This window comes from Filicampus tigris, chromosome 10, assembly GCF_054856515.1.
Source record: "Filicampus tigris isolate MCC_2025a chromosome 10, RoL_Ftig_1.0, whole genome shotgun sequence".
Taxonomy (NCBI): Eukaryota; Metazoa; Chordata; class Actinopteri; order Syngnathiformes; family Syngnathidae; genus Filicampus; species Filicampus tigris.
In genome coordinates, this window is record NC_141226.1 from 16,345,812 (window position 1) to 16,370,363 (window position 24,552).

A 24,552-nucleotide genomic window follows, 5' to 3' on the forward strand; every position below is an offset into this window, starting at 1 on the left:
AGACACCTTTGACCATTGTTTGTCTATCATGTATAAACTGCAAAGAGAAAAGTCAGCACGCTTTAACCACTGTTTCCTCAGTAATTATCTAGTGACCAGCAAAGTATTTTTAAATATGTTGCCACAGGAAGCTGTAGCAGTTTATTCTTCAATTTGAACCATATTTTATATTCTCTTTTTTTTTTTTAGCTGTTTCATGTTGCTTACGTCATCATAAAGTTTGCTAATTCCCCTCGACCCGACCTGTGGGTGCTGGAACGCTCCGTGGACAACGGGAAGACTTTTACCCCCTGGCAGTATTTCGCACGTAAGTTGTCAAATCAGAAAATGCGCCTGTATTGTTTTGTTGACAAAGCTGTAAAATCATCAAATGAGCAGATGTCCGTCGTTCGTCATCCGTCAGCGGCCTAGGTACCCGTCCGTCATTCGTTAGTCCGTTATTTTTCGTCACGAACCGAAATGTCTGACGGAATGCCCATGTCTGCAAATGAGCATGAAATTACCACATAGCCAGGTACCGATTTTTAACATCTTAGGCAATTTTGTAACTTTAAGAGACCCCCCCCCCCCCCCACACAGACACAACAAAGAAAAAATGGTTTTGGAGCAAACCGGGGAGGAAAAGTCACTCTTAACACACCCCACAACCCAGGATAACCGTTCAGGATAATCAGGCCTTTGATGACTTCTATCGGAAACAGGAATGTGGGCGTACCCCATTTCACTTTTATTGTGCAACTCTTGCCAACAATTGGAGACAAAAGGAGAAGTGTTACTCACTCATGGTTGGGTCAAGATCACTAACCTTTAACATCTTAATCAGAATCACTCAGCCATCATGAAACGTAACAGAATAATGAAACTCTGAGGTCCCATTATAAGTAACCATACATTTATACACATACCAGTACAATGATAAAACTCTTAAAATGTGCTTCCTACATGATTTTTGAAACTCCCACACACTACTCTGCTAACTACCGTCATGTGGAAAATCAAAGTGGTTAAATTATCCACCACTAAAAAATGATAACCTTTTTCCACAATTGACAAGTTCCACCTCTTTGGAATTAATTATTAGACCTTTGTAGGTCAAATTCATTTACATTAATCATTTCCTCACCAATAAGTCATCATCTGACTACCAGTAGTTTATCACTTAGTTACCCTTAAAAGTCTCCTTGAAAGTTATTACGGTCCTCAGTTTACGACAAACAAATTTGCAACCATAATTATTCAAATTCATTAAGCAAACTAATATTGCTGATTTGCGTGCAGATTCAAAGCGTGAGTGCATCGAAAGGTTTGGAAAGCATCCCAATGCTCGACTCGTTAACGACGATGATCAGCTCTGCACCACGGATTATTCTAGAATTGTCCCTTTGGAGAATGGAGAGGTAAATAAAGCATCATGTCACCAATCTTAATCAAGATTTCTATTATTTTTTGGGGTTAGTGCTGAAAAATAAACATGCGCTCTGTGTTGTCCAGGTTGTGGTGTCCTTGATCAACGGTCGGCCCGGCTCCAGAGACTTCACCCGCTCCCCGTTGCTGCAGGACTTCACCAGGGCCACCAACGTGCGCCTGCAATTCCTGCGCACCAACACGTTGCTGGGCCACCTCATCTCCAAGGCCCAGAGAGACCCCACCGTCACACGCAGGGTGAGACCACCACATGTTGACTTTGACTCTGGACTGGTCATGAATCAATCACGGGTTGCAAATTACTGTTCGCACTCACATTCATGTTGTGGAATATTTGAACTAGAGGATTGTTCCTGAGTTCAGAGAATGTCCCGACCTATGGATACGTTTTAATGTTCATTGAACCTAACGTGAAACTGCTAAACGTGTTCCTATCTATAAAAGTGGACAAAGATATCAATTAACACATTGCAGACATTAACCGCACTCCCACAATTCTCAAAAATCTCAGAAAAAAATATTCAGTAATAGACTTGATAGATTACCGTAAGAAAGAAACATAATCTCTTAACTGACAATCACTATATGGATTTAGAACAAAAATGGAATTTGTGGAAGGGATATCTACTAGCATAGAGCATAGATCAGCAAGAATTTTTGGTTGGTGTATTTATAGAACTGAAAAAAAAAGATCATTTGACACTCTTGATCATAGTTTGCTCATGTAAAAAAATGAGTGATATGGTATAAAAGGGTTGGCACATAAATATCAATATGTTCTGTTTAATAGTAAAAAAATCTATTAAAGGTGATTTGTGGGGTACCTCAAGGGTCTGCCATAGGTACTAAATTATTCATATTGTTTATTGATATATGCTGTGTTCCTAAAATATTTAGCTAAATATGTTTTATTTGTTGATGATACTAGTCTCTGTGCTGGCATGCACATTGAACAGCTTCTGAATACTGTTGAAAGTGAACTGAATACACCATAAAACTCATTTAATGTCAATTAATTAGTCTTATTAGAGTTGATACTCCTTTATTTGTCACATTGTCCAAATGTGAGAATGTGACCGTAAATGCTTGTTTGTCCCTATGTACCCTGCAATGGGCTGGCAACCAGACCAGGGTGTACCCCGCCTAGTATCCAAATTTATCTATGAATCCTGTGACCCTAATGAGGATGAGCACTATTGACATTTTAAGTAGCAGGTGAATGAAGAGATAGTCAAAATAAAACATGAGACACATGTCCCAGTACAGTGCAGTTCCATTTTTTTTATACTTATTGTGAAGGTTTCCCTAATATTGTGGCCACTTTTAAAGCTATTTATTGTATCATATCACGAAAAGTAGCATTGCAAATTCTACAAATGTATCTATCTCCGTAACCTTCCTGAATTTTGCCGCATCGAGTTGAAATGAGTGTGCTGACAGGTGTTGATGATTTGATCGTCCTTCACAGTGCAGTGAGTCAGCCCACAAAATTCTTATTGACACTCATTGTGCGTGATTAACTCCTGTTGCCAAGCGACCAAGCCAAATGCTTTAATTACGTTTTTTTTTTTTTTGTCCAGTACTACTACAGTATCAAAGACATCAGCATCGGTGGGCGCTGCGTGTGTCATGGCCACGCTCAGGTGTGCGGGGCCGCTCGCAACACGGAAAACCCAAACAAGTACGTCATCTTGCTAAAAATCGTACTGCACCTCCAGCAGGTCTTCTCCGGAGCTTGTCAAACGTTAACTTCCTTCAAGCGCCTGCGTTTATTCATTAACTGACATTTTCTACAGTGAAGACATTCCTCCTGCCTACTTTTAGCTCATGTGTTTGTTTCTGGACATCACAATGGTGAAAGACATGATTGTCGGCTCACATTGTAAACAAATGGTGTAATGTCAATGGCAATGTTCTATGTGCTGAACAACTGAAGCGGGATACGCATAAGGGATTGCGCAATTTCAGATTGTTTTCAAACCAACACTAATGTAATGAAAGTCAAGTAGGTGGTGTGCAATTCCATTAAAGCATAACAACTATTTATTATATTATACTCCTGGCTTGCTCCATGTGTTCTAATGTCCTGTCGTCAGGCTCCAGTGTGAGTGCCGACACAACACCTGCGGTGAGTCATGTGACCGCTGCTGTCCGGGTTTCAGCCAGACGCGGTGGCGCGCCGCCACCGTCGACAGCCTCAACGAGTGTCAGCGTAAGTGCGCGACGTGCCGTCTGACTGTGTTGTGCTGAGAAGTGAAGTGTCCACTTGCTGCCGCTGTCGATGCCCTGATATGGTATCACTCAGTGCCTCATTGAGACTGGGGAGGGCATTCCTCATATGGCATGCATGCGGAAGAGTTCAAACTACTAAAGCGGGGTACACGCATATCTATTTTTAACACCTTACCTATTTTTGAAATGTGAGAGACCCCCATACATAAAGAGGAAAAAGTCGGCATGTGTGCTTACTCAGCTAATAGCTTGTGGTGTATCTAACCAAAACATCATGTCACACACATGGGTCCACGACAATCGTGAGCCTCCTTCCGAACATCAGGTGGCCATTGTAGTACCAAGGCTGACCAGTGAGAGGCAGCAAGTTGCAAGAATATTATTAGTACAATAACATTTGCGATTCGCTAGTCACAAATTGACCTTTTAAGGAACCTATCGTCAGCTCTTCGCTGAAATACTCGTCTATTTACCATATAGGCATTTTTGTGCTCTTTCTGCAAAGATGGCAGCAAAACCCTGACCGAATAGGAAACATAGTAATTGTTGTCAAGGAAGTACTGTATATGAAAGTGATACATCTTCTCTGAGAGACCGAGGTGTTTGTTTTCCCTCGAGCAGCAGTTTATTGTAGTAAAAGAATAAAGGAGCAGCTATGCTAACTGCTAGCTAATGTGATAACATCGCAGGTTGCAATATCTTTTAATTATTATTTTTATCGTGGTGAACGACTTATGAGAGACATTAGACCAGTCCTTCCAAGTAGGGCCCCACCCTTTTGGTGTGTGTGTGGGGGTGGGGTAGCCTACGGTGTGATGCCAGGGTGGGCGCTTGTGACCCTGGGGATCATTTTTTATCTTTTTTGTGCTGTACTGTATTACAGTTTAATTGCACATTCACTACAGTAGGTGGCAGTGGCATTCACTTAATATTTTTGTTTGTTTATGTGTGGGAGTGGTGGGGCTCTAAACGTCTAATGACAAAAGAGGGGAATCTCCTATAAAATCTGATGGATTTGCTCTGCATGCATAATCACTGGTGAAACAGGAAGAGGATATGCTACTAAATTTGGATTACGTATATTGTTTCTCTAAACTTAACAACCAGTTTCTTCAGTCCTTATGGATCTTAAGCACAGTTATGTGAGTTTTGCCAGGGCATATAGATTAATTTTATGTGTGATGTCTGTTGGGGGTTTCCTCCTCAGCCTGCCAGTGCTTTGCTCATGCCGCCGACTGTTATTACGACCCAGAGGTGGAAGCCAGAGGAGCAAGTTTAGACATCTCCGGCGGGTACAGCGGAGGAGGCGTGTGCATCAACTGCCAGGTATGAAGCGCTCGTCAAGTCTGAACTGATTCCTATGTGTGTGTGTGTGTACATGTGTGTCTATGTGTGTGTTTAGTCGGGGAGGAAGTATCTAGACAGTGTGACCTCAACTCATCCTCACTGGCTGCTGTATTTAAAAAAAACACACACTATTGTATAGTGCAAATAGTGTACACTCATTGGCCACTATCAAAACTGAATGAGATCAAAACAAGAGCTGAGACAACAATGCTCAGGTTTTTGAATAGTACAGCATATGTTCAACAAATGTTTGTGTTCATCATTATTCTTCTGACCACTGAATCACCTCTTGGGGGGCCTTCACCTAGCACAAAGTGAATATTTTTGTTTCTAGCACAACACTGCTGGAGTGAACTGCGAGCGATGCATTGAAGGCTACTTCAGACCTTATGGAGTCGCCCCCGAATCTCCCAAAGGATGCATACGTGAGTAATATTTATCTTGCTGTCATATATAGATTTTGTTTGAACACCAACATAAAAGGAGAAACTCAAACTCAAACTCATATTAAAAGCTCATTCGACCCAAATTTATATTACAATGGTTAACAGCTCATAATCAGACATGTCTTTATGTGGCCCTAAATGTGTTTTTGACGCTGATTTAAAAAATGTCTTTACTCAGGTTTTTGAGATATTTCCTTTTTTATTTTTAAGTGTGACCTTTAAAAGCTTGCACAATTTTACCATTCGTTGTAATTTATAGCTGTGTCGTTTCAGAAAATAATTCCACCTGTTGCTGAACCCTTCATAAAAAAAACCACATAAATATTATTAAATATGTTACTATATTACATCTTATATTATTATCATTATCATAATTGTTATTATTATTATTATTATTATGAATATCTGATGTGCTAGAGAAAAAAAAAAAACAAGGGCAGATTTGGAATCAGCGCCAAAAAACCAGCCAGAAAAGTTTACTTGCATCTCTGGTCAAAAAAATTATAAAAAAAATATTGACTGCAGTTATCAATTTTATTTTTATATGTCTGACATGATTTCATCCAAATACACTCGATTCACCCAATTTGTTTTGCACACTGCCCATTTGAGAAAGCAGCCCCGTCCCTTGCAAGTGAGTGACTGTTTACCCCACCCTATATATTGCTGGCTTTGGTCACCATGGCGACCAGTCATGGAATTAGGAGCTTGAACAGGCAAGCAAGTGCTTCTGCTTGCGAAGCAGAGCCAAGAGTATAGAACAAAGCAGGCAACCAAAGACAATGAAAGCACTTTCGTTTGTGAAAGCAGCACTTCATACACTACACTGTGTGAATGTGGTGCGCGGACACATCATTGACACATCACAGTTGCTGCTGAACACAATGAGAAATGGCGTATGAGGCAACAGGTGGCGTTGTGCAAGGGCGGGCAGGGAGCTGATTGGATAAAAGAACAATGGGAGCAGGGCTCTGCTGATGATACACAGCAGGTGTGTGTGTGTGTGTGTGTGTGTGTAGTGGGATTTAAAGCAGGACTATTAGTGGTGCGTTCAGTCTTGCTAGACTCTCCGCCTTGCTCGCTTAATGTATGAAAAAGAAAATACGAGTGCATGCAACATAAAACAGTTATATATAGAAATGTACGGCATCGTTCTCAAGTGGGCCCTTCTCTTGTTTACATTTCTCTTGCAGTTCATGCCTGCTCCTCCTCATAGGAATAGCCTCTACAAAGTGGAGGATTTAAGTCAGGGGTGGGAAATTACTGGCATTTGACCCGGCCCATCATGCAATCCTAAAAACAAATGTGATTTTTTTTTGGGGGGGAAAACAAGATAGAATTTCATCGAGAAATCCAAAACCTATATTCCACTTTTGCATCGTTTGTGTTTGTTGATTTGGTCTTCGGATGCGTGTGTGGTGTGTGTGCGTCGGCAGCCTGCAGGTGCGACGAGCGGACCACGGCAGGCTGTGAAATGGGTTCCGGGAAATGCATCTGCAAAGTGCAGTTTGCAGGAGAAAACTGCAAGCGGTGTGCAGAGGGACACTATTACTACCCTCAGTGCATTCGTAAGTTCATTTTTGATGCAAATCCACACTGGAAATAAGTGAATGTTGTTGTTGTGTCACGTGACCTGGGGTAACCTAAACCGCTCCTGTTTCATGTTAAGCTTTTGTTGTCTGTGTCTGTTTTTGCCTTGAGGTGACAAAGGCAAATGTTAAAGACATGCATTAAATGCGCACACGTCGACGTTTAGGCCATATGTCTCACGTCTGCATGCCCGGACAGCTTTTAAACTGAGGGAGCCATATTAGACACACAAGTAGCGTTTCCTCAATCTTATCACCTTTTTAAAGTCTGCCAGGGCGGAAAGATAAGCTTTGAGTATTTTTTTTTTTCTTCAAGGGTTGACTTTACCTGTCAGTTTTTTGCTGTCTTTAAGTTTTGAAGTTTTTTTAAATTGGCAACCATTTGAGAATGGAAATGGGTGGGTCGTACTGAAACTTGATTTTCTTGACACCGTTATTTGTTTAGTTATTTATTTGGCCATACGCAATGGCTTCTTCTTTAATCTTCAACAATCCCATTAAAATAAATAAATAAATAAAACAGAAAATAAGTTTCGCCATTGTATCGTGTGTTATGTTTTTGTGTTTTCTGAATTCTGCTGCAATCTTACGACTATTTCCAGACAGCCATCAAAATTATCTCAATTTGTTGTTCTTTTGTCACAGGCGTCTGAAAGGTGTCTGAATAAAAATGATTAAGTTAAGAGTCAAATTGAAAAATAGATAAATATTTACTTCCCCCTTGGCTCATGTGTATCGATGGATTTTCTTCTGTTTGTGTACTTTGCATTTGCAATCAGGTTATCCTGCGTACCAGACAACCACTGAATTTCCCGCAGGACCCATTATAGGTAAATGTAACTTTGGTATATGATTAATATTCTTGAAAATACTGTTATACGAATGATAATCTAATCCTATTGTATTTCTTCCCCCTCTGTTTAGTGACTTCTGGCTGCCCTGTGGGTTATTTTGGCTCAGTCAATTGTCAGCGTGAGTACAATCAAGAACTAATGAAATTAGAACTAAAATTGAAAAAACTTTTTCGTTATTGAAATTGAATAAAAATGAAAATGATTTAAAAAAATCAAAATAAAAAGAAAGCTAACTGAACATACTTACTGTGCATCTAGTGGTAATAAAGCTAACAAAAACTATAGTAGAAGTAGTTCTCTGGAAGAACTTAAGTTAAAGGTCAATTGTCAGTTGTGAGTCAAAGCATTTATTTTACAGTTTTATTTTTTTACCCTTACATTTATGTGTGTGTGTGCACGCATGCAGGGTGTGCGTGTGACTCCAGGGGGACAGAGCGTGAGGTGTGTGACTTCTCGGGACGCTGCCTGTGCCGTCGCACTGTGGTGGGCCAGCAATGTGACCGTTGCGGACCGGGCTTCCACTCCTTCCCAAATTGCCACGGTGTGACACATATACACATGAAAGACTGTGTAACACTATCTTATCAATGTTTGTGATGTTCAATTTATAACTGCTTTAAAATGTGCGTCATCACCTTGTTATCTCCGGCCAAGAGAATTCCTCGCCATCTCAACACTATCAGGTCACATCATTTGCGCGAAAGCAAATAAAAAGCAACTTAACTCGATGACAAGAAAAATGTTGATAAAAACGCTGGCTTATAATAAGGACAATAATTGCATTTTCATTCATTTCCTTGCGAAACATCACCTGGTTTTATGAAATTTTTCAGGTGACAAATGGGATCAGAGAACCAATTAAGTTTGTAACGTGAGATTCTACTGTATTTCTTTCCCCATCACCAGCGTGTCTTTGTGATGGGGCCGGTGTGGCCGAGAGTGTCTGCAGTGCCAGCGGTCAGTGTATTTGTCTCCCCAACTATGGAGGCCAGGGCTGTGAGCAATGTGCACCAGGCTACTACGGGTACCCGGAATGCGCTGGTGAGTTGTGTTGGAAACAAATGCATAATTTCTTCTTTTGACCTTGATCTCCCGATGGGGAAATTCTACTTTTTTACAGCAGCGAGTGACATGATACAGTGTATCAAACATGTCAAATGTACATTTATGGCAATGTTACACAAATAGTAGCACTAAAAGGGGACCTCTGAGTATCTTCAGTTGATGCAACTAAACCGCCGCAAGGCCACACTGGGCTCAAACAATGACTGTGTTTGTGTACAAGGCAACCTTGAGGTTATCTGCAGTCAGTATTATCATAAGCAGAAAGGGCAAAAAAAAACCAAATTAAAGTTCAAGTTGAGACAAGGCAAGGCAGCTTTATTCATATTGCACATTTCATACACAAGGCAACTCAATATGCTTCACACAAGCAAAGACCCAACACCTAAAAGCATTTACAAACACAACAGCTAACAGCAGTCAGAAGCAAAGCAGATAAGACAAAAGTAGCTTCCCAAAAATTACTCAAAGAACATGCGTTGATGAGATTCAAACACAGCAAGATTAGACTTTAATGTGAAATTGTTTTAAAAACCTTTACTAGACCTTAATCAAATGTATTTTGGAGCTAGGTTTTTGACCTGGATTCAAAAGCATTTACACTCAAGGCTGACATCACGTGGCAGCTTATTCCATTTGTGTGCAGCATAACAGCTAAATGCCGCATGACCATGTTTGTTTTGAACTCTGGGCTCAGATCTCAGAACCCTACTGGATTTACATTGAATCAGCATTTCTTGAATGTATTCAGGACCCAACCCATTCTGTGATTTATAGACCAAGTAGCAGCATTTTAAAATCTATTCTACAGCTAATTGGGAGTCAGTGTAAAGCCGTTAGGATTGGAGTGATATGTTCTGATCTCCTTGTGTGAGCTGCAGCTGTTTGATGCTCTTTTGAGGGAGTCTAGAAATTTGCTCTAGACAGTGACACAACATGTTAATTGAACTTTTGTCATTTGGGGAAATTGAAAAATAGAATAGTGTGTTATCTGCATAGCCGTGATTATCAACATTGGCGTTCTGAAGCATTTGACCCAAAGGTAACATACATACAGAACCAAAAGGGGGTCCAAGGGTGGACCCTTGAGGGACCCCACATTCCATCAGATTCAAAATTTCCATTGGTCACAAAATTACTTCTTTCCTCTAAGCAGGACCTGAACCCTTTCAAGGTTGTTCCATTTAATCCCACCCAAGTTTCAACAAATTTATTCAACAGTATATTATGATCACCTGTATCAAATGCTGCACTGAGATCCAACGAAACTAGCACCGACACCTTCCCTGTTCATTGTAGCTTGCTGCTTTATTTTCCAATCGTAATCACTGGTGGAAAATGTTCGCAAATGGAAAAGGGACTGACTCTTCTCATGCATCTTTTTATGGCCTCCTTGGTGAAGCACTCGTCTGTATTCATTTCCCACGCTGTCCCCAAAACGTCCTGCATCAAATCTGCTTAACTTCATATACTATACTTTGAGTGACGCGTCATCTCCCATCTTCCTTTTAAGGAAATCAACTCCCCCAGAAAAGACAACTGTTTGGACTGTATATGTGAATATATCTGACCTTTTGCATGCTTCATTCCTGCAGCCTGCCAGTGTTCCACGGAAGGCTCGTACGGCACCACGTGTAACCCGCTGTCAGGTCAGTGTCTGTGTCTGCCTGGGGTGGCGGGCCAGCAGTGTGACCACTGCGCTTCTGGACTCAGGTTCCCCTCGTGCTCAGGTAACACGCGCACGAAAAATGTAATATTTTGGGGGTTGGAGTCTTTATATATTTATCACTTTGTGCCTACAGCCTCCATCAGTCAATGCAATCCACATGGGACCGAGAGCATGGGACATCAAACGGTATGAAGATTACAGTATTCATAATAAGGAGAATGTTGTCACAAAGCTGAGTGGTGTGCACACGTACTGATGTTTAATATTTTACCTGATTGTTTTTTAAATGTCAGGGAGCCCTCACCCACTTCATTAACCCCGTTGAGGAAAAATGATATCATTGAGTGGCCTCTCACTTGTTGAAGGGCAATAGCATTAGTGTGAGTCGGTGACTTTTAGTATTTATTTACACTGTTGGATTAGCTGTCTAGCTAGTTTCCGTTTTCAATCCAGCTCTTTGAAAACTCTGGCTATTTTTCTGGCAACTGTAGCGCAACTGTGTTGCTAAAACTGCATCCAGCCAATTGATTGAACGAGGAAGTGCCCTTTTCCTCCTTGAAATGTTAGTGTAATTAAAATGAAGGAAAAGAGACTTCCTGCCCTTTAGAAAGGAAGCAAAACAAGAACTTGAAGCAATGCGTTGCCAAATTTGAGTTCTCCATTTGTAATGTGTGGAAGAAAGAAAATAATTCCTCTAGTGGACTAAATTTGTAGCAGTGCAGACACTCAGTCATGATAGTTAAAAAAAAAGAAAGTATGTTCATACGTTGTGGTCAACTGAGGCCTCCTCTATTGTTTCAGGGTTTGTGCCGCTGCCGAGCCAACACGGAGGGAGCCTTATGTGACAGGTGTAAGCCTCTCCACTGGAACCTGGCAGCTGACAACACATACGGCTGTGAAGGTAACTTTTCAAATCACGCATCTTTGTCACCATTTAAAACATTTCCCAGGTATCTTTCAAACATGTCTGTGACACGCTTTTATTAAAAAATATCCCAAAGATCAAGAATGCTTTTGTCAAAAATACCCCAAAGATCAATAATGATAGCAACCCTTTGTTCCCTGTGTGCGGGGTGGCCGGATGATGCGTTTGAAGCGGTAGGACATTCACATATTCGTAAGAAAAATTGAACTTTTCTCCCACATTGCCTCGCAGCAACCAATTGGCTCTGAAAAGTGACGTAAGACTCGAAACGTGTTGTGACTTTATAACGTATAAAGTGAGATTTGTAATATGTGTAAAGTGTGTGCTTTGTGTTGGTTTTTGTCATTAGCTATTAATAATGACTAACAGGGGTTAACTTATTTTTGACACTTTTGTTATTTTTACAACCATTTAAAATGTGACTTGAAACACGACCTGTACAATGAGTCAATGTCATACAAGGGAAAGTCTGGCATGTAGTCATTTGCTCCACATGAGCAACATGTCGGAATCGCTCGAACTGGTCTTTAGGAATCGTAGTGGTCAGTGCAGTGCTGTAAAATGTGACATGTGACACGTAAAAAGTCTGCACTATTTCCAATTTCTGCCATTTATTATGTTAATTCAAGAGAAAAAACACCAACTTTAAACACACCCCGCTTTAAGGTGTTTTGCTTTTTCATGGGCAGTAGAAGACCTCATTTTCTTTTCCTTAGCTAAAGCATCTTAAATCTCTGGATAAGGCATGAGACGTTTGAAAACACATTGCACTCCATTGCCAGAATGGTGTAATGGTCAAATGTGTTTAATATGAAAAAAAAGGGTCTGGGCTTCATGTTTTTCTTGGATACCTTTCACAGTGTTACCGATCCGCTCTGTAGCAAGAATGTGACCTCTACAACGAGACAGAAAAAAAACGTTTTTAATATCCGAAGAATGCCTCTGATTGCTTGAGGCTGAACATTTATGGGGATGTTTTGATTTCACTCGGTTGACTTTAAAGCTCCCGGTGAGCTTTTGTGCTCTTGCTCCTCCCCCATCAAAGTGACGATATCCTGCAATCAGAGTCTATTCAGCTCATAACCTTCCTCCTCTTTTTTTTTTTTTCTTTTTTTTTTTGGTATTTCATTCCAGTGTGCAGGTGTGATGTCAAAGGGACGCTGAGTGGTGTTGGAGAGTGTGCGCAGGTAATTTGAGTCGCAACATTCATTCATTCTATGATTTATTGTTTGTTTGAATTTGAGTGTTAGAATTTAGGTTTCGTTTAAATGACTCTCTTTTACTTTTGAATTTTGTCTTGTGCAAAGCAATGAATTGCCTTGTGTCTAAAACGTGCCATGGAAATAAAACCGCCTTGCCGATCGTTTTGCACCTGTGTAGAGAAACGGGCAGTGCCACTGCAAGCCTCGTGTAGGCGGGCGCACGTGCGACTCCTGCAACCACGGCTACTTCCTGTTGCAGAAAAAGAATTATTTCGGCTGCCAAGGTGAGTCCTCGGTACCATACTCATTCTCCTTGATGAAAAATCGTTCGGATAATTTTGAATCCTGCGCAGGTTGTGAATGCGATGTAGGCGGCGCCATCGGCGCGGCTTGTGACGCCACGTCTGGCCAGTGCCGTTGCCGTAGTAACATAGACGACCGGATGTGCACACGGTAGGACTTTTACAAACATGTCGATGGGCTAGCACATTGCGGAGGTTGCACATGAGTTTTGTTTCAACAAACTGTGTTCCCTCTCAGGCCAGCCCCAGGCTATTATTTCCCCAGCTTGCATCAGTTCAAGTTTGAGGTGGAGGAGGGCACCGCACCAAACGCCAGGCCTGTGCGTTTTGGATACGACCCCCAAGAGTTCCCCGAGTTCAGCTGGAGAGGTTATGCTGAGCTGTCCCCAGCACAGGTGAGCATGCACTTGAACTGTCCATTTGAGAACCGATAAGACTGATCAATAAATGATTGTACAGTACTGTTATCGTATTCTTTGTCTGTAGTATAACAATACCAGCTTTACCAAGCAAATACTTTACAGTGTTTTCACATACGACAAATAGTGAAAATCCATGAGTGATTGACACTGCCCCGAAAGGCTTAAAGTTGCTGTAGGAGGGTGGTAAAGCACTACTTTTGTCCAAATCAAGCTCCTCAACTCGCTTCAGCATGGAGCCTTGGCATCAAGATGCCACGAGATAGCGACAAAGCAATACTTGTATGTCATTATGGTTTGCGAAAAAGATATCATTACATGTAATGGTGTGTTATCATAAACATGCCTTTGTACAATTAAATGCCTTCTCCATAATAAATGCCCTTACCACTTCCTCCTCTTACTCTATGATTCCCGCGCCTTCTCTTCTCTGTGATGCTTTCTATCAGCTACTTCTTCCTAAAACACTGTAGTCGTTACAGTAGGAATGATTATGACCTTCTTTAAACTTTTGAATGGTCCCCTTTGCACAATTTGCTATCGTCTAACAAGGAGCCGGACTGCAAAATTCATTCGGATAATTCGATTTTGTATTTAAACATGCTGCTGACCTTTTGAGACCAAGGCGATAATATTCAATTGATCAGCAGCAGCTCATGTAGACAGTAGTGGCCACTCAGCTTAGAGAGTCACTGAGTGCTATCGGCAGTTTGCAACAGCGATCGGATAGACTGGAGGAGTCACAGAAAGGCATAGAAGAAGGACTAAAACAAACAGAATTTCACCTTGTGCAAAACGTACTGCAACTTTGAACAGTTGGACATGGGCCTGAAAAACGTTAGAGAAGGTCAAATAAGTTCACTCGAAAAGGGTATACAGAGCACATTTTGGTTTCATTTTGAAATTCCATTCCCGCCCCAAATCTCACCTTTTGTGAGTACAATAGTGCAATAAACCACTGAGAATCTTTTTGTAGTTTCTGATCCCTTCTTCTGCAGCAATTTCTTGAGCTGTTTCTTTCCAGCCAGAGGTGATCCTCACCCTTCCCCTTGGCTTTCCTGCTACTTTCCAAATTGTAATGCGCTACGCCACCCCGCGATATAAGGGAAGGGCCACGCGATTAAGAGCAAGGGTCACAGTGGCGGATGAAGGCGGCTCGCAGCCGTGCTGTGACTGTAAGTAGAGGGCGGCGCTTGGCTGCCTCTTTCCTCTCCCGTGCTTGCCGTGTGGCGATTAACCCTCGTGTGATTGCGCAACTGCTTTGCCTCCTAAACCCACCGCCAAGTGCATCTAATGTCTCACCCAGCCAGTTGTTTGTCGCTGTCGTCCTCCCCATGCAGAGTGAAGTTCGAGTTATAGTGCATGTTGAGCCGAAAGATGCCAGGCGCAACTTATTCCGTGTGGTGCTGCGATTCACTAACCCGAGCCGTGCCGGTGTGAGTGGTAGCGTCAAGGCGGCTAATAACAGAGGCCATGCAGGTAAGTCAACCTATGAAGAGTGACGCTTGTACCATTAAAGCAGCCCGAGTCACCTTTGCAAATCCAAATCACAGGTTCTCAACTCAAATCAACCTTGTTTATACTGATACGTAACATTTCAATTAAGACATTGACATGTAATTGTGAACAAAGACCTTGATGATTCTCTGAGGTGTCAAACGGCCGCAGTGTAGCACCAATCACAGGCAAAGAAGACTTACTCAATGTCAGATGATTATTATTATTATTATTTTTGCTATAAGTATCGGTGGCTGGTATTGGCATCCTTCGAGTACTTGATACCTTGAAATAAGGCTAGTATTGGCCGAATACCGATGCTTGGTATCGGTACTCGGCTGCCCTTTCTTAATTTAGACCATATTTAACTCATTCAGTGCCAAGGACATATTTATATGTCTTGGCATAGAAATATGCCAGCCGTTTTTTATTTATATGTCTTGGCATAGAAATATGTCTTTGGGATTGAATGAGTTAATCAATCAATATTTATTTAACTCATTCACTGCCAAGGACATATTTATTTGTCTTTTCACAGTCCAGCCATTCACTCCCAGGAATTTATATATAACAATTTTTCAATATTTTTCAAATGATGGGGTAAAAAAGGGTCTGAAAATGTCTGGCACTGAATGAGTTATTAAATGTCTATCCTTCAGCTGTAGTTCAGCAACATTGACGGGGTCAATGCAATCTGCGCCTTTACGATGCACTCGCATTGGCAGAGCAAAAAAAACAAATCGGAATTGTCATTTGAACCATGCAGAGTAAATTCAGTAGTTGTGAAATAAAATATATTTTTAAAGTCAAATGCACATAATGGCATGTTCAATGCTCATTTTAGAGCACATTATTACTTAACCAAGGAATCAAGCTGTAATTTTTGTGTATGAATAAATACATATGAATAAAATACAGTAAAATCAAATAACAAAATGTCCCTAATTTTAGAATCAACCCACAAAATTACAATTCATGTCCCATGCGTGCAGAGTTGGTCCGAACCCAATTTTGGGTCCCGACTCACTAGTTGAGAATCACTGATGAAAAGACATTGACATTCACACAAGTGTCTCATCAAATGCCACATTTGTGCACCTGTAGCGTCAGAGCAGAGTAAGGAAGTGGTTTTCCCTGATAGTCCGCAACCATCGTTCCTCACTGTGCCCGGCGACGGCTTTGCTGAGCCCTTCGCGTTGACGCCTGGCAACTGGATCATCCGCATCAAAGCGCCTGGGGTTCTCCTGGTGAGTTGCCCAAAAGAGAAGAAAAGTTGACCACTGTGTGGCGCCATAGACACACAAGTCTTGTCATTGCCTACATTGGGCCTTCCGTTCTTTAATCCAGCCCACTGCTCATTTTTATTGTCAACATCAATAACATTATTTTTAGTCCTGTAATATGTGTTTTTGTTATTAATGTGTGTTAATTAAAATAATTTCTTTATTTATTTATTGTAAAACTATTAGAAAAATAACCAGTTTTATATAAACTGTACATTTAACATTGTTTTTATTTATTTCAAGTGGTTAATTCATGCTTTACATTTGTTCTTTATTTAGTTACAAATATTCAGTAATTGGTCTGGAAAATAGAACTATTTATTAATATTAAAAATTAATTAAGTTCTGAAATATTAAAATTACAATTAAAATTACTACTACTAGTACTAATAAAAACGCTGGTCAACACGTTTACTATATTTTTTTTACATCAGAGATGCACGTCAAGTTTTAGCATAAATAAAATAATAATAAATAAAAAATAATCAAATGTGGCTCTCGTGAAGACGTACTTAATGTCGCAATACTTTTTGGTCCGTAGTGTCATTTCCAAATGTTTTGCGACAATGACAAAATGTCTCTTGCTCCTCAGGACTATTTGGTCTTGCTGCCTCAGGATTACTACGAGGCGCCGCTGTTGCACGAAGAGATCACAGAGCCCTGCACATATGTGTCCACGGCACAAAGGAATAAAAAGTAGAATAAATTCACACAAGGCACCCAACCTTTTTTGTTTTTATTCAACCTCCCGTTGTGTCTCCCAGCTGTCTGCTGTTCAAGCACGTGGCCATGGATGCGTACGGCTCGGCTTTGGGATCGCAGGGAAGCCTCTCGAGCCGGAGGGGCCGCAAGAGGAGGCAGGCACTAGTGCGTCGGCCTACCCCGGATCACCCCGACATGGCCTCCCTGCACGGCACACAGGTGACAGACTACTGCCTTTATAGCCGCTGTTTTATCATTGATTTTTGTGTTTAATCCACTTTATGAATGGTACATTCTTTTGCAATTTACAACAGGTCCTAGGCAGTGATGCTGGTAATGTGTTATGCGTTGTGTGGACTTAACAACTAATCGAATGCGTCCATATGTCCCCTTAATGCTTCTAATGTGTTTTTTAACAAGTCATGTGTTCCTCTTTGTGTGTCCTCCAGTCTCAGCTGCAGCTCAGTCTGCGCGTGGCTCATCCTGGTCCTCACGCTCTCATCCTGGAGTACGCCAGCCAGGTGGACAGTGTCCAGAATGTCAACATCCTGGTGGGTGTCCAGCATGGGGGACAGATGCGAGCCCGAGCCAACGTTTACAGATGTGACTACAGGTGAGGCCTGAAAACGACGTTGTAGGCCAGTATGGCCACATATAGCCTGCTACGTCCCATTTGGCTGTTTTTTCATTTCAAACTGGTTAAATAATATGTAAAAGTTACACATACTTTTGAAACAATCATTTATTTTATTCAATATCAATGTATTTGTTGTAAATAATAAAATTTTAAAAAATGAAAGCTGTATTACATACATATGACTTCTTTCATTTATTTAATTAAACGTTAAAATGTATCTAAAAAAAAAACTCTGGGTGATTGTGGCTCAGTTGGCTGTGGTTCGATTCCTGACTCTGACTGTCCACTGTCCACATTGGTTAGTGTATTTTTTATTATGTATTGATTTATCACATTAAGAAATTACTTGTACATTATGAAATTGGAAAAAAAATAAATAAATAAAATTTGATATATTATTTTTTGAAATTGTATCAAGTACCTACGTAATTAATTATAGTTCAATTCATTGTAAATAATCCAATTAAAATGACGAATAAAATAAAGTCTCATTTTATTATTAAAATGAACAAGTTTACATATTTTAGATCCACATTTCCACATTTGTTTATTTAACCCCATCAATTAATACCACGGTTGTTCTGCCCATTTTAAAAATCAAATGTGAGCAAAGGTTTCATCTCGCCTCATCATAGCCGTGTCAAAATAACACCAAACATTTTTTTTTTTTTTGGCCAACTGTGCAGCTTTTTGTGTCGGAGCGTGTTGGTGGACAGCGGCAATCAGGTGGCCGTGCTGCAGCTCGCTCGCAGGACGGAACTTCTCCTGCAGACGTCCACCGCTTCCTTCCTGCTGGTGAGATGCATTTTTGCAGGTCAACCATCTCGGTTTCTGAAGATGCTGAGCCGACAACGTGTTTGTGTGTAGCACAAAGTGTACGCAGTTCCTGCTAAGGAGTTCTCCATGGAGTATGTTGAGGCCAAGGTACTTTGCGTCTCCACTCACGGTCGCTTCACTGGAGACAGGTAATGCATCCTAAAATGTTTACCTCTACATGCTGCCTTAAATTGCCAAAATGAGACTTAATTAAGATGTCATGCTGTTGGACTCGTTTTTTTTTTCTGCTGTTGTCGTGGAATAAGAGGATAAAGAGAACATCTGCTTTCCAGGTGCGGTGGCATCCGTCTTGACGATTTTACCCATAGCTAAAGTCAAATTCTCTTTCACGTTCATTAATTTCTCGGGACTCTTCCATGTTAGCATGGTTCGAGTACCACTCGTGGTACGTGCGCACCCTCTAGTGCAGGGATGGGCAACTTAAAAGCTGGAGGGGGCCACAATTTATCATCAGTGCTGCTGGGGGGCCTCATAGGACCACTCACTTCCGAACCAGATGTATGACAGGAATGCTATTTTAAATATGGACAAAATACGTGCATACCTATAAAATATTTGCTATCAATATATTTCATTTTTGATAATACATTTTCCAATGCGTGTATAAAATATACACTATCAAAGGGTTTGAAGCAAACAACAATATCACTCCATCCTGTAATTTTTTTTTTAAGTGTAAAAGGTTCTCATGCATAAAGATTCCATTCAAGGATGGCACAAAACTGCTGAACAAGAAAGCAACATTAAGTGCAAGAAGTCATTTTGTTAAAATTTTCAAACCTACATTTTTTCAAAGATTATTTTTTAATGTAAAGTTTGGACTCGATTCCATTTTTCTTGTAACATTACAACTATAGGAATTTAACCTGCCTTGGCAGCCATTTTCCATTTGAAAAATCTCAATCGCAATCTTTATGTCACCGTATTCAGCGAGGCGTCACATTTTATATTTCTAGTCAGCACTGTGTTCCGAGCCACTTGGACAAGCCTTCGCCGGGCTGGATTTTGCACGCGGCCCGCGACGGAAAGCTGAATGCTGTCCGCCAACAAGAAGGCAACGCAGACTGGCGGCAGAGACGACAGTCCGACTCATCCCCTCACGGTGACAAGATCCTACTGAAATACCCTCAGGTATCAAGAGAATGCCACCTTGTCCCCTTGACTGGGTCACATCTATCATGTTTAAAGGCATCATCCTTCCGTCCCTCCAGACAGAGATAAGCTTCACCCCCAAGGTGCCCCTCCCTGGCAGATATGCGCTTGTCGTGCATTATCGCCAGCCGGAGCATGTTTCTTTTCCTGTGGAAGTCCGAGTGGATGCTGGCTACAACTGGAAGGGTGCATTAAGCTGCCACTGAAATGTTTATTTGGGAAACCGAAATTTCTGTTTACTATAATATCAAAAGATTCTGTTGTCATCTTCTCGTCAGTTCCTGAAATGTAGCCTGTGGTTTTCTCGCAGGTTCCATAAATGCGTCGTTCTGCCCTTCGGTGTCAGGCTGCAGAGACGTGCTGGTCGCCGACGGGCGCACCATCCTCGACTTTACCCGGCAATCTGGGCAGCTGCCAAGCATCTCTGTGATTGTTCCTGCTCGCAAGACTCTCATTCTGGTCGGTGGTTTATTCGTACACTTTTTTTAATAGCGCTTGTTATCGTTAGTTATTATAGTTTATGATTGAAGTGACTTGCCTCTTTTTTGTGGCATGTTTTTTTTTTCTTTCCACTGTTCTGTATAGGATCATTTACTGCTGGTTCCTGAGAGTCGTTACACCCCAGAACTCTTGAGAGAGAAGCCTCTGGATAAGTCAGCACTTTTCATCCAGCAGTGCCGTGGAGAAGGCTTCTTTATTGAGTAGGTGTTTATTTTCAATCCCCTTGAAATGGCACCTTGAAGGATTTGAAATGTTGTTTTCTATCCTGAAGTCTCCTTGCTTATAGCAAATTGTGTACTTGATGTTTTTGTTTTTTTCTTCGTTTGGTTTGGATATGAATTTACTTCTCAGTAGTTAAATGAGCTAAAACAGCAGCTTTAACAACAAGCCTATACTGGAGGCCCTACAGAAAAGCAGATGTATATCCAACTAACTAGTGCCCCCTTGGGCCCTCTGATGATAAAAATCTGCTTCTATCTGTAGTTTTTGATACAAACCTTGTTTTCTTACTGATGTTCTTCCCAGGATAGTCCCATAAAATGTTCAGTAATTTTTGTCCAATAATGATATAACAAGAAAAAAAAAAGAAATGATCAAAATGTTGTTTTTAACATAAATCCATCCATGTTATACTGCAAATCCTGATAACAGCTACAGGTGAGTTTGAGCCATACTACCCTGACATAAATTTAGATCAGATTTGGCAGAAATTGAAATTTAACATAAAATTCCACCACTTTAATTTCTATCAAATGGATTCAGGGGCTTCAGTCTTGCTTTCGTGTTTCCTCAGCCCCAGAACATCTTCCCAATTCTGCAAAGACTCATCCCGTTCTCTGGTGGCGTTTTACAACAATGGCGCTCTGCCTTGCGATTGTGACCAGTCTGGGTCCACTGGATCTGTATGTGACCCAGCCGGAGGACAATGTCCCTGTAGGCCTCACGTCATCGGTCGGAGGTGTACAAAGTGTGCCACGGGGTACTATGGCTTCCCCTACTGCAGACGTGAGTCAAACTCAAATTGCGCTTTACATCCACTGGCTTTTATTGTGATCAAACTGTTATTCAAGTGTAACACATATAGACACATTTAAACATACTAAAATGCAGTCATACGCCAAAAATGTGTCTAACTGGACTCTGCGCAGGACTTAGACCGAATCGAGGCGTTAAACTTATTGAAAATTATGTTTCAAAGTATTTTGTAGCACTTGTTCTCACTTTCTCGATGGCATTCTTCCTTTAAATAAAAGGAAAATAAAGCGGTTTGTCAGTCTTAGTTGAAGCTTTCAGTAAAACTAAGATACAAAACACAAGAGAACAAAAACCCAAGTATATGGTTTCATCCAGCAAAAGTCTGCTAGCATAATGCTAGCATATGATGTAAAACTTCATAGTAATGGAAATTAGCATGGATGTTACTGGCATGTTGCCACACAGCTTTGTACAACACTGAAGGCATTCAACTCTAAATTTGGCATCTCGAAAATGTTTTAATGAACATCGAAGTCACTGTATAATATGCTATACAAGAACCATAATTGTCTTCCTCCGCAGCGTGCGAGTGCGGCCGCCGGCTATGCGACGAGGTGACGGGCCGTTGCTTGTGCCCGCCTCAGACCGTCAGGCCGGCCTGCGACGTGTGTCAGAACCAGACATTCAGTTATCATCCACTCCTGGGTTGCGAGGGCTGCGACTGCTCCAGGAACGGCCTGCGAGCCAACGCTGGGCCCGGCTGCCACCGTGTCACCGGACAGTGCAGGTGAACGCAAACTGATGCTTTGCTGGGTGACACACTATTATTGTAGCACGTGGCAATTATTGTATTGTTTGGTTTATTAATTTACATGGTTCATGTCAGGATATACAGTGTCATAAACAAGTGGAGGAAGACTGGTAGGCTACCTTGTCTATGGTTATTTCTGGACGTGCATTTCTGGTCTTACATTATAGTTTGATGTTGAGCTATTGTAGGCCGTTGTTAATTCAAACGAAATAAACATTTAGCCGGGAATATGACACAGTTGTGTGATTCCAGAGGTGACAAATGTTGAAGCTTTGGCTGAGGTCTGTGTTTTCAGAATGCTTTTTAGATGTTCTTCTCTTTGCTAATACCTGACCTTATGTGGGCACTGTAAAAAAATTAATTAAAAAAAAGTTGGTTGAAAATATCATGGCAACAAAAAGTGTCGAACATTTTGAATTGGACAATTCAACAAAATATTTTAAGCTTTGCGGTTGTGAAAATTAGAAAATTGACTTTCCCACATTTCACAACAAAGAAAAGGTTTACGGAACAGAACTTGTATTGTCCCCCATCTTAAAGATACAAGTAAAAACATTTCAGCTTGCTTTGTTGTGCTAACTAACATTGTTGCCTTAGATATTTTTTATTTATTTGAAAGCTGTTCCAACTTAAATTACTGTTTTATGTCCCCCAAAATACAAGTTTTGTTTTTTACAGCGTGTGCGTATGTGTGTGTTTGTGCGCAATGGAATGTAGCTGCAAGCCCAGGATTGGCGGACGCAAGTGTGATCGATGCGCCGCAGGTTATTACCGCTTTCCCGACTGCGTCCCTTGCGACTGCGAGCAAGGGGGAGTCACGCCCGACGTGTGTCACCCCGACACGGGGAAGTGTCTCTGCAAGGTACACCGAATACGCTAAATGTTTCGTCTCCTTTGTCTGTTTGTCATTTTGTTTGCCTGCAATAACTGCTTTTCACTGCTCACAAAGAAGCACAAAACACTTCAATGTTTACGTATTTGCCATCAAATTTCCAATAAAACAAATAATTAGCGACATGAATTTACTAATTTCTCTGATTAAACTCTCGGGTGACTCATTCCGTATAGCTACTTGTGATGATACAATATTGAAGATGATGCCAAGGCATATTTTACATCAGAAAAATGTCACAGCATATCAACAAACAAGCTAGTCACAAAAATTATACATATATACTATAGATAGCCAACACATAAATACTACATTACGTACGATGATTCCACTTTATACACCTGTCTATTTCTCCACATTGTCTTTTATTTTGTTTTATTCTTTTCAATACAATATAGTGCTACTTTCCTTTATTAAAAAGTCATTTTTAAAAAATGTTGTTTTGGGGATGGGAGTTGAATGAATAAATGGCATTTCAATGTGGGAATCACTGCTATAGAGCATGCTATATTGCTTATCGCTTGCTTTACCCTCTCTTTTTCCCGCCACATGTCTGTAGAAAAATGTAGCCGGCGTCAGGTGCGACGCCTGTCGGGACGGCTCCTTCTACTTCGACCCATCCAACGCGAACGGATGCACAGGCTGCTTCTGTTTTGGAGCCACTGACGAGTGTCACAGCTCCAGAAAACGCAGAGGGAAGGTAGACGCTGCATTTGATAATGTTGAGATTGCAGATTTGGAAGTAGTGATGGCCAAATGAAGCTTCATGAAGCACTTTGACCCCTCTAAATGCCACTTTTGGTTCAAAGATTCATCCGTCCATTATCTATACCGCTTATCCTCCTGTAGTCTGTCTGCTGTTGCGTAACCTCATCCACTAGATGATGACGAGCAGGTGAACATTAGCAGCTAACGTGAACACCCAATGACAGTTATTCCGTCATTCATCGTCCCACACGCTTCTCCGTGTTTTCTATTGTTAGTTTGTGGACATGCGCGGCTGGAGGTTGGAAAGCTCCGACCGCCGAGAGGTTCCGTCCGTGTTGAACGTGGCCAGTAACACCGTGGTGTCGGATGTCCAGGAGCTTCCTCCTTCCATTCAAGCTCTGCACTGGGTGGCACCGGCCTCATACCAAGGAGACAGGGTGCGTCCAAGGCTGCACTCAGTGCACTCATGTTATATCAATAATAAAACTAATTTCCTGCAGCTCGCACGCTGATTTATTTCCAAGGTTGCCGTCACTTTTCGTCATTTTTTTTTTTTAGTACGTACTTTTAAACAAGAAAGAAGAATTACTGAAGTAAAATACTGTATGTTGGACATTTTCTTTAATGAGCTAGTCATCAGTGATTCCTATATCTTATTTAATGTTGTGTATGTGATTTTTTTTTCTCCCCCTAGGTGTCGTCTTATGGTGGTTTCCTCACCTACCAGGCCAAATCCTTTGGTATTCCCACTGAGGGAATGATTCTGATAGACAGAACACCTGATGTCTTACTGATTGTATGTCAAGTTCCATTTTAGCCTTCATTATTGTTGTCGTTGTTGTAATTAATGATATAGTTGACATACATTTCCATGTTTCCGCTCTAGAGTAAGGACCTGACGCTGGTCCATTTAGCCCCTCAAGGCCAGTTGCCAGACAGACTGTATCAAGGCAGAGTCCAGCTTGTTGAGGTAAACAATACAAAACAGCGGAATATTTTGTTTCAAAACACCCCAAGCTTGTCAGGCTAGTTTTAAATTCATAGGTTTTGGTTGCACAAACTTCAAAATATTTATTTTCCAACCT

At 41.2% G+C, this 24,552-nt stretch overlaps 1 protein-coding gene across 3 annotated transcripts in view; it reads left to right on the forward strand.

Moving 5' to 3' along the window:
- Positions 1–24,552, forward strand: part of LOC147141062 (laminin subunit alpha-3-like) — a 65,743-nt gene that overhangs the window by 14,998 nt on the left and 26,193 nt on the right. For all 3 annotated transcript variants that reach the window (XM_086044125.1, XM_086044126.1, XM_086044124.1), the window contains exons 4-40: positions 190–307; positions 1,279–1,397; positions 1,492–1,662; positions 3,006–3,106; positions 3,522–3,637; positions 4,865–4,983; positions 5,339–5,429; positions 6,887–7,018; positions 7,819–7,869; positions 7,964–8,011; positions 8,300–8,434; positions 8,800–8,934; positions 10,551–10,685; positions 10,758–10,810; positions 11,426–11,525; positions 12,684–12,736; positions 12,930–13,035; positions 13,105–13,204; positions 13,292–13,448; positions 14,813–14,951; positions 16,074–16,216; positions 16,845–16,948; positions 17,017–17,173; positions 17,404–17,567; positions 18,278–18,386; positions 18,459–18,556; positions 19,385–19,559; positions 19,640–19,766; positions 19,891–20,039; positions 20,166–20,281; positions 20,875–21,086; positions 21,639–21,843; positions 22,585–22,729; positions 23,319–23,459; positions 23,743–23,904; positions 24,162–24,263; positions 24,354–24,437. In XM_086044125.1, coding sequence (XP_085900251.1) covers positions 190–307; positions 1,279–1,397; positions 1,492–1,662; positions 3,006–3,106; positions 3,522–3,637; positions 4,865–4,983; positions 5,339–5,429; positions 6,887–7,018; positions 7,819–7,869; positions 7,964–8,011; positions 8,300–8,434; positions 8,800–8,934; positions 10,551–10,685; positions 10,758–10,810; positions 11,426–11,525; positions 12,684–12,736; positions 12,930–13,035; positions 13,105–13,204; positions 13,292–13,448; positions 14,813–14,951; positions 16,074–16,216; positions 16,845–16,948; positions 17,017–17,173; positions 17,404–17,567; positions 18,278–18,386; positions 18,459–18,556; positions 19,385–19,559; positions 19,640–19,766; positions 19,891–20,039; positions 20,166–20,281; positions 20,875–21,086; positions 21,639–21,843; positions 22,585–22,729; positions 23,319–23,459; positions 23,743–23,904; positions 24,162–24,263; positions 24,354–24,437 — 4,572 coding nt within the window. The remainder of the gene's footprint in view (positions 1–189; positions 308–1,278; positions 1,398–1,491; positions 1,663–3,005; positions 3,107–3,521; positions 3,638–4,864; positions 4,984–5,338; positions 5,430–6,886; positions 7,019–7,818; positions 7,870–7,963; positions 8,012–8,299; positions 8,435–8,799; positions 8,935–10,550; positions 10,686–10,757; positions 10,811–11,425; positions 11,526–12,683; positions 12,737–12,929; positions 13,036–13,104; positions 13,205–13,291; positions 13,449–14,812; positions 14,952–16,073; positions 16,217–16,844; positions 16,949–17,016; positions 17,174–17,403; positions 17,568–18,277; positions 18,387–18,458; positions 18,557–19,384; positions 19,560–19,639; positions 19,767–19,890; positions 20,040–20,165; positions 20,282–20,874; positions 21,087–21,638; positions 21,844–22,584; positions 22,730–23,318; positions 23,460–23,742; positions 23,905–24,161; positions 24,264–24,353; positions 24,438–24,552) is intronic.